Below are 9158 nucleotides of genomic sequence, written 5' to 3'. Positions count from 1 at the left end.
TTTTTTTTAGCGGGGGGGGGGGGGCGGGTGTTTGGCTGCATGGCTTGCGGGATCTTAGTTCCCTGACCAGGGATTTAACCTGGGCCACAGCATTGACAGTTCCAAGTCCTAACCTCTGGACCACCAGGGAATTCCCAACTGTGATATTTTCTAGTTTGGAATGAAATGTCTTGAATCCTATCCTGGCGTCAGTGATACCAGCCCCTCCTGGGCACCCCTCACCTTGTCTTTATAAGGCTCTTTCCTACTCAGTGGTTCACACTCCCCACAGCTCTGTAAGGCAGGCAGGAAAGGGAGCTGTGGAAATGAGGCTCAGGGAGGGAGGGACACTTGCTTGAGCCCCCGCTGTGGCCCTGCTCACCTTGATCCAGAGTATCTTGTTCATGGGCAGCTGAAGGGCTGTGTGCTGCCAGGCCATGAACTCGTCCACGCGGGCACGTGTGTGCAGGTCTGGTGGGTACCAGTGCGAGGGCGCACTGTACTTGCGGCACAGGTAGAAAAGGATGGCCACACTGCAGAGAGGACAGTCAGGGCGCTCCTCTGGCCACCCCAACCCTCTACACGAACCATCCAGAGGGGCTGGGCCCAATGTCGGCTGGGTGGGGAGAGGTCAGGGACAGCCAGAGACGGCCTGCACCGCTCTGTCCATGCCCACTGCCCACCGCCCCCACCGCCACACCTTCCGTGCCTCCTGATCCTGCACCTAGAGGTTACGGTCCTCACTGCTTATTCCCTGCCTTCAGCCCTCCCACACTGGGAGCTCGGATACCAAGCGGGGACCACACACACCAGCACGTTCTCTGACAGCCCCTGCCCCCAGGGTGAACCAGAGCGTACTGTGACCAGAGGAGCCTAACCTCCTGGCGGACAGGCGCCCAGCCCACATCACAGTCCCTGGGATGACCCTGGAATAGGTATCTGGCCTTTTGTCTGGCCAACACCCTTTCCCCCACTTTTCCCGCAGGGACCCGCTCCACCAACAGTGATTCTGGCCCCGGTGACTGGCAGTCATGGGTCCCAGTGCCCTGGCCAGTGAGAGGCCCACAGGTAAGCAGGTGACTCGACTGGGCCCATCCCTGTCCTTCCTGAGAACTTCAGATCACCCACGAAGGAGGGGTTGCTCGTTTTGCGAGGACCAGGTGCTTCAAAGATGAGGCTACAGAGCTGTTGCTGGTGGTGGGAACAGGAGAAAATGCTGAGAGAAGCTGGCAGGTGGGCTGGTGGGAGAAAGCATCAGTACCACCATCACCAGGCCCAGATTCCCCTGGCTTGTCACATCCCCCAATAAGCTCAAACTAGTTGACCTGAGTTTCTGCCTTGCGTGGCTGGTGTCCTTAGCCCCTCACTCAGTGCCCTTATAGACACCTGTGGGCAGAGGGGCCAGGAGGCTGGAGGGATGGGGGAAGGGTGGGTCTTTGGAGAAGGTCTAAGGGGGATGGTAGTGGATTCATAGCCGTTCTAAGGCCCAGGACTGGGAGGTGGGAGGGAAGGACCAGCAGGGTAAGAAGGTGGCATAATAAGAAGGCCAAGGGCAGAGATGGGGGCCCTGCTCTGGAGAGAAAACCAAGGGTGTGGCTGGTAAAGATATTAGGCAGGTGACTTGTGAATCTAAGGGACCATTTCAGCAGAAACACTGACAGCTTGTACTGAAGGAGACAGATGGGATGAAATAAACGAAGGCTGTCAGACACCTCTGTGAAATGGGCTGATGGGACTATTCAACCTTCAAGAAAAGGAAAGAATAACCCAGAGGGAGGCTCAGGGGCCAGTAGGGCTGTCCTGCCACCACAGGCCTGGGGTACTGGTTCTAAAAGGTGGGGCCAACACCCTGATAGGCTCAGAGGACAGAGTATGGAGCTAAAGAGGATCATTTTGTTAAGAGAGAAACGAAAGGCCCAAAATGGGGTCACTCGTGCTAAGCCCCACATCAGCAAACCGAGACTCAGTACCTTAACCTAACTGCAGTTTCAGCCTCTGCCAGGAATGTGACCTTTAACCAGTTAATCTGGAATTACCTGGCCAGCACTAGTGAGGTCATCTGGCTGATAGACCCCTGGCTTTCCCCAAAGAAAGGTGATCTTGCCTAAAACAATCCACTCTTTGCTAGAAACTTCCTTTTCCTGCCTCCTTCTGCCTATAAAAAGCCTTTCATTTTGTACAGCTCATCAGAGCTCCTTTCTAGGTGGGATGCTGCTCTGTTCATGAATTGTTGAATCTTTAATTTTACTCAGTTGAATTTTGATTTTTAACAATGCTCAAGCCTTAAAATTGAATGCAATTTATGCTGCCAGGTTTCAGACTTGCTGGCGATGCACGAGCCTTTTATTCCTTCCTATCCTCTGTTTTGGAATGGTAATGTCTAGCCTATGCCTGTCCCCCCACTGTATTTTGGAAACAGGATAACTTGTCTGGTTTCACAGGTTCATAGATGGAAGGGAATTTTGCCCCAGGATGAATCAAACCCTGAATCGCACCTGACTTGGATGATTTAGAGGATGGCATTTTGGACTTAAAGGTGATGCTGGGATGATTATTACTTTTGGAGATGCTGGGATGAGGTGAATGTATTTCACACATGAGCAGGACATGAATTTGTGGGGGGCCAGGGAGCAGACAGTTATGAGTTGAATTGTGTCTCCCAAAAAAGACATGTTGAAGTCTTAATACCCAGTGCCTTAAAATGTGACCTTATTTGGAAAGAAGGTCTTTACAGAGGTCATCAAGTTAAAATGAGGTCATTGGAGTAGATGTTAATCCAAAATGACTGGTGTCGGGACTCCCCTGGTGGCGCAGGGGTTAAGAATCCTCCTGCCAATGCCAGGGACATGGGTTCGATCCCTGGTGCGGGAAGATCCCCCATGCCTCGGAGCAACTGAACCCCTGCGCTACAACTACTGAGTCTGTGCTCTAGAACCTGCGAGCCACAACTACTGAGCCCATGTGCTGCAACTACTGAAGCCTGTGCACCTAGAGCCTATGCTCCGCAACAAGAGAAGCCACCGCAATAAACCCATGCACCGCAACAAAGAGTAGCCCCCACTCACCGCAACTAGAGAAAGCCCACATGCAGCAACAAAGATCCAATGCAGCTAAAAAAATTTTAAAAAAAGACTGGTGTCCTTATAAAAAGGGGATATTTGGACACAGAGACATGCACAGAGGGAAAGCGATGTGAATAGACACAGGGAGAAGATGGCCATCTTCCAGACAAGGAACACCCTAGGCTACCAGAACCTAGGAGAGACCTGGGACAAATCCTTCCTGGCCCCTTCATGGAGAGCATGGCCCTACCAACACCTTGATTTCGCACTTCTACCCCAGAGCCATGAGACAATACATTTCTGTTGTTCTAATCCAGCCAGTCGGTGGTACCCTCTTACAGCAGTCCTAGAAATGTACCTAGCCCTGGGCCACCCAGACTTCCATGGTCCACTTGGGAGATATACTTTAAGTTATGAGACCACCTGTGAAGCAGGCTGAGAAACAATGAACCCTGAATCTTACCAAACCTTGAGATCCAACTACCAATTTACAGGAAATGAAGGGACAGAAAGCCATGTTACACGGCACCATGAGGATGCAGTCAGCAAAATTTAGACCATTGGAAATTCCACAGGACAAAGGAGCTGGTTTCTTCAACCATGGCAAAAATGCAAAGGTCAAAGGTCCAAGGTGGGGCGTGGAGGGGGCTGGAGATGAAAAGAGACTGAAGAGGTGGATCAATCAGTTGCACTCTTTGCAGCTTATTTGGACCCTGATTCCAAGGCACGAACTGCAAAGAAAATATGTCTGAGATATTCAGAGACTGTCAAATGTGAACAGGATATGTGATGAAATACAGGAATTATTGTTAATTTTATTAGGTGTCATCATGGTATTGTGGTGATGCTTTTTTTTTTTTTAAAGAGACTTTATCTCTTAGAAGGTCATTCCTAAACATTTACAGGTGAAGGAATGGAGTGGCCAGGAGGCAGGGGAACAGAGTGGAGTATAGATGATGCAAAATGGGCCCCTGGGTGGACCACTGTTGGAACTACGGGGTGGGTACGTGGGTCCGTTATACTCCTTCTTATTTACTATTTACTCTACTTTAGTGTATGTGTGAACTTTTCCAGAGTAAAAAAAAAAAAAAAAATCAATAGGCACCAGCAGAAGGGCTGCCACTGAATCTCTCAGGAAGAGCAGACACATGGTGGGAGAGCCAGGGAAGACCGTTACCTTTCAGATAAGACAAATTTTCCATCTTTGAGACTGGGCAGCTTCCTCAGGGGGTTGATCTCGATGTACTCCTTGCTGTGGTGGTGACCTGAGAGGTGCAGGAAGGTCTGAGACTGCTGGGACCCCAGGGAAGAGAGACCCAGGCCTCCCAAAGGCAGAAATGCCTTTCCATTTTCTCAAGAAGGGAAACTGAGTCCCAGAGGAAAACCATGGCTCACCCCAGGTAAGGGGGCAAATCAGCGGCCCAACAGGGACCAGGTCAGGACGCCTGCCCCCATCCCAGGCTCCGTGACCAGGACAACCTTTTGGCTCACAGAAGCTGGAGGCCTCCAGCCCTCACCCCCAACTCTGGGCCTAAAGCCACAGCCTGTGAATCAACAGAAGCCCTAGGGGCCTGGATCCCACCCCTAGACCCCCTGCCCCTCTAAGGGGAGCAGGGCAGGTGCCAGCACAGGAGCCCCAGCCCCAGCACACAGATGGAATCCAAAAGGGAGCCTCCCATAGGCACTCAATCCAGGTGATCCAAACAGAGAACCCTATGTGTGTGGGGGGTGGGGGCGGGAAGTTTTAACTCCTCCTTGGCCAGCTGCCTCCACTGAAAACACTTCAGGGGGCCCTACTTCCACCCCGATAATGTCCAGGGCTCCCGGGTCTCCTCCTCTGTGTTCTGGAGGCTCCAGCCTCTGCAAGCTGAGGTTTTAGAGCTGCTTGGTATGGTGATGGAGAGTGCGGCCACGGACCTCACCCAGGCTTGGGGGTCACCCTGAGCAGGTCTGAACACTTGGAGCGGGGGAACGGGTGTGGATTGAAGTAAATGAGGAATAACCATGCGCCTCTGCGACCTCTGCCAAACCAATTGGCAGGTGCTGCAGCTGACGAGGTGCTGGGCACCCTCGAGGAGAAGGTGGGGCGCTAGGTGGGGGTCCCTCCGCCCCTCTTCCTCCCACTTCCCCCCGGAAGAGCCTGTTCACAGTGGGGCAGAGTCCGTGGGGACCCGCAAAGGCAGGCGGGGCAGGAGCACCACCAACAACTCCTTTGGGAAGCTTTTCTTCCCTTTGGACTTTGTGGGGGTCTCCTCTGTCTCTGTCTCCGCTTCTCAGAAATACCCCACCCTTGTGTCCTGCCTTCCCACCCGGGCAGCTGCGGATGCTGACCTTTCAGCAGATCCACAAACTGGAAGTCGAAAGGGATACCGTTCTTCCTGGCGAAGATGTAGACAGCGCGGCACGACGCAGACAGCAGGTCCAGGTAGAGCTCCAGGCCCATGCTGGGCCCCCGCTGCGGCCGGCAGACACCCAACCTCAGCCAAAATGCAGCCTGCGCCCTGGCCCTGTGCGCACCAGCCCAGGCCCAGGCCCCTGCGTTCTGGAACCTCTTGTTCACTTGGTGTTGTCATGAGGCCGAGAAGCCTGGAATTCTCACAGCAGCAAAGATTCTGAGGAAACCCAGCAACAGGCTGGGGAGAGGCCTGTGGCTTGGGGCCAAGGGGTCAGGGGTGGTTGTGACCTTGCCCTTCCCCTCCCTGGGGGTGTCCGTTTGTACTCCGGGCCCGGGTCTGAGAAGGGCTTTCACGTGGGAACTCCCGGGGCCAGGCCTTCATGGCAGAACGTAATCGAAGGGGCGTTGCAGGGTCCAGAGTGAGGACGGGATGAGAACTAACCCAGGAGGCTTCCAGAAGCAGGGAGCAGGGGTATCCACAGGTCAATCTAGCCTGGCTAGAAACGGGTGGGGAGAAAGAAACAGGAGCCCAGGGGGCTGTCAGGGCATTGGGGTGACGCCACAGGGGACTCAAGGGGCCACGCAGAGGAGCCCAGAAACCTCCAGCCTGGGTTGGGACTGGCTGTGGCCAGGCCAAGCACCTGGACTCGGCACCTGGCGGCAGAGGAAGGTCACTGTGGGGGCCTGAGTGCTGCTCACTCTGAGCTGCGTGACTTCAGGAGATCCCCTGACCATTTGGAAATGGGGAGAGCCCACTTCTCGGGACAGAAAGAGGCTGGACACGAGTTGGGGACATACAGAGTGTTTACTGCAGATGGCAGAGCGCAGGGGCATGGCAGACCCTCAGCGTAGCCGCTCCATCACCCTCTGCACAAGCTTCTGGGCCAGCTGGGGGTCCCACTGAGCCTCTTGGGGTTCCCGAGCCTGAAGCACTCACCTGTGGGCCTCCTGGACGAGCTCAAGGCCCAGAGTGGCCTCCACACGGGCTCGCCACACAGCAAGCCAGGGCCAGTCTCAGGAAGAGGTCGCAGCCGACGGCAGTGAGCTGGGCAGACAGGGCAGCTGGGGCCTGGGCTCAGCCTGCGCCCAGAGCAGCCCCAGAGGACAAGTGGGCAGGAGAACCTCACCTGCATCAGCTCCATGAATGCCATCAGATCCTCCAGGGAGACCTGCTCAGTGGCCAGGAAGGGCCTGGCCGCCAGGACCTCCTGATCCAGGTGCTGCAAAGCGGGCGTCAGCTTCCCCAACAGCTGCTCCAGCTGCACAGCATCCACAGGCTGCCCGGAGAAGTGAGGCAGGAGAGACTGGGCTGGGAAGAGAGGCGACAGCTTATCTTGGGGCCCTCCAAGCCTCCTCAACCTCTCCTTCACCCCTCCCTCAGCAGCCATTTATCAGCGATGCCCTCTGGGGCTCTGCGTTCAGAAGGATTCTGAGGTTTCATTCAGGCTCAGGGGAAAGACAGCTGTGATAGATTAGTGATGTCTGCCCAGGGCAGTAGATGAGAGTTGATATAAGGGCCAACCGGTCCCTTCCAGCTCTGGGGGTCCTGGCTCCTGCCCAGGCAGGATAGGGCAGGGAGGCTCACCTTACACAGGTAGACGTTGGTGGCAGGCAGCTGGATGGCCATGTGCTGCCACACCAGGTACTCATCCACACGGGTGTGGGCCTGCAGTTCAGGTGGGTACCAGTGTGCCTCTGCCTGGCATTTGTGGCTCAGGTATAAAAGGATGGCCATGCTGTGGGCAGGAGGTGTCAGAGATCTGCCCACCCCACCTGGGCAGCTCCATCTCTCACTAGCAGGGAGATTTGACTGTGCCAGCGCTCCAACTCCACCGCCTGGGGAGGAGCTCCCCACAGCCATGTCCCCTCCAGGTGGCATCTTCCCCCACCAAACGGCTCCATTCCTCCCTTCCAAGCTCTGCTCCTCCCTGGGTTTCAAGCCCCCTCCCTGCTACTACTCCAGCCTGCTCTCTGCCTGGTGACCCAGCTCTCTGGTATCAGGGTCGCTACTCGGAGGGAGGGAGGCAGACCTGCCACAGACACCCCGTCCTAAGGGGTCTCCAAGTTCCCTTCCTGGGCCAGTTCTACCTGGCGCTCAGAGTCTGGGGGAGGGGCCCAGAGGGTCCCCCACTCTATTTTTTTTTGGCCACACCTCACGGCCTGTAGGATCTCAGTTCCCCAACCAGGGATCAAACCCGAGCCCCTGCAGTGGAAGTGTGGATTTTTCTTTTTTTTTTTTTTAAGAATTTATTTATTTATTTATTTATTTATTTATTTATTTATTTATTTATGGCTGTGCTGGGTCTTTGTTGCTGTGCACGGGCTTTCTCTAGTTGCGGTGAGTGGGGGCTACTCTTCATTGCAGTGCTCTGGCTTCTCATTGCGATGGCTTCTCTTGCTGCGGGGCACAGGCTCTAGGCGTGCGGGCTTCATGAGTTGTGGCACGTGAGCTCACTGGTTGTGGCTCGCAGGCTCTAGCGTGCAGCCTCGGTAGTTGTGGCACACGGGCTTTGTTGCTCCATGGCATGTGGGATCTTCCCAGATCAGGACTCGAACCTGTGTCCCCTGCATTGGCAGGTGGATACTTAACCACTGCGCCACCAGGGGAGTTCCAAAAGTGTGGATTCTTAACCACTGGACCACCAGGGAAGTCCCCTGACTCTTGATCCCCCTTGGGCTCCAGGCACTTGGTGCCCAGTTTCCATCCTCCAACAAGTTCTGGGAGGTGGTTACCTTATTACCCCATTTTACAGAAGAGAAGCCTGGGGCACGAAGCTCTGTGACCTGCCCCTGGGCAGAAACTGAGGACAGGGGATGGGCATGCAGAGCCCAGTGCAGCCCCAGGGCTGCCCAGCTCCTGTGACTCTGAAAGGACATGTTCAGACATCTGGGGAGGGGCTCCCCTCAAGCCTGGGTCTTCCCCAGTTGCATCCACGTTGTCCAGGCCTAGGGGGTGGCCTACACCCCCTTCCATTCTGAAGCTCCCAGCTTTAGCCCCAAAGCAGCCCCCTGGTCCAGCTCCCAGCCCTCCGAGCTGGATTCGCTGAAAGGAGGAAGGGGCCCAGCAGTCTGGAAAGATCTTCAAGCCAGGGGCTACCAGCTTTCTGCCTGCCTCCTCCTGCCTCCCCCCAGCAATGAGCCCCAGACCCAGGGCACCTTACCTCTCAGCCACCAGAAAGTCCCCATCCATGAGGGCAGGCACCTTCCCCAGGGGGTTCACCTTCAGGAATTTGGGTTTCAGGTGCTCCCCTGGGGGGCAGAGAGCAGAGGAGGTTCAGCGCAGGGTCTGGCCCCTAGGCATCCCCTCCATGGAGCCCACCTAGCTCCGCTCACCCTGTGCCAGCTCTACAGGGTGCATCTCAAAGGGGATGCTGTTCTTCCTGGTGAAAATGTAGATGGCACAGCAGGGGGGTGAGTACAGGTCCAGAAAGAGCTCAAGCACCATCCCTGTGCTTCCCGTTGGCCCTCTACTCAGGCCTCCAAAATGGGGTCCATGGTCTGATCCATGCCCCTCCCTGAAGCCTACTCCCTCCACAACTGGCTGGGCGCCCAGCCAAGCCATCACACCTTGTGGCCTCTGCCCCTGTGAGGGGCTGGTCACTGGTTTTTCGAAAGCAGGGTCCCCAGCCTGGTCCTCCTCCGCCTTCATGGGGCGGTGCAAGCCGATGGACACTCCCACCCCTGCTCTCTTCATCTGGGGCGGGGGGGGGCAACCTCCCCAC

General features: G+C 55.7%; 2 protein-coding genes across 2 annotated transcripts in view; both read right to left on the bottom strand.

The window, feature by feature from the left end:
* Nucleotides 1-5484, bottom strand: part of LOC103082194 (glutathione S-transferase theta-4) — a 7418-nt gene extending 1934 nt beyond the window's left edge. Inside the window, exons 1-3 of the mRNA XM_007451055.1 lie at nucleotides 5373-5484; nucleotides 4219-4306; nucleotides 362-512 (exon numbers count right to left, since the gene is read on the bottom strand). Coding sequence (XP_007451117.1) covers nucleotides 362-512; nucleotides 4219-4306; nucleotides 5373-5484 — 351 coding nt within the window. The remainder of the gene's footprint in view (nucleotides 1-361; nucleotides 513-4218; nucleotides 4307-5372) is intronic.
* A 910-nt stretch (nucleotides 5485-6394) lies between these two features.
* LOC103081925 (glutathione S-transferase theta-1-like) lies at nucleotides 6395-8881 on the bottom strand. The gene is made up of 5 exons (XM_007451054.1): nucleotides 8770-8881; nucleotides 8598-8685; nucleotides 7022-7172; nucleotides 6564-6713; nucleotides 6395-6481 (listed from the first exon to the last, which is right to left on the bottom strand). Exons 1-5 carry the CDS (start codon nucleotides 8879-8881, stop codon nucleotides 6395-6397), a joined length of 588 nt encoding a protein of 195 aa, XP_007451116.1.
* Between the last annotated feature and the right edge of the window lie 277 nt (nucleotides 8882-9158).

This window comes from Lipotes vexillifer, unplaced genomic scaffold (genome assembly GCF_000442215.2).
Source record: "Lipotes vexillifer unplaced genomic scaffold, Lipotes_vexillifer_v1.1 scaffold1783, whole genome shotgun sequence".
In the NCBI taxonomy this organism is placed as follows: Eukaryota; Metazoa; Chordata; class Mammalia; order Artiodactyla; family Lipotidae; genus Lipotes; species Lipotes vexillifer.
This window is presented reverse-complemented; position numbering and strand designations above follow the sequence as displayed.

Bases quoted from the DNA above. Each gene is read 5' to 3' on its own strand.
- LOC103081925 (XM_007451054.1), bottom strand. From the start codon at position 8,881: ATGGTGCTTGAGCTCTTTCTGGACCTGTACTCACCCCCCTGCTGTGCC. The intron at 8,686-8,769 runs GTGAGCGGAGCT...TCTGCCCCCCAG, and splicing joins CCCTGTAGAGCTGGCACAGG to GGGAGCACCTGAAACCCAAA. The intron at 7,173-8,597 runs GTAAGGTGCCCT...TCCTGCCCACAG, and splicing joins GACTTTCTGGTGGCTGAGAG to CATGGCCATCCTTTTATACC.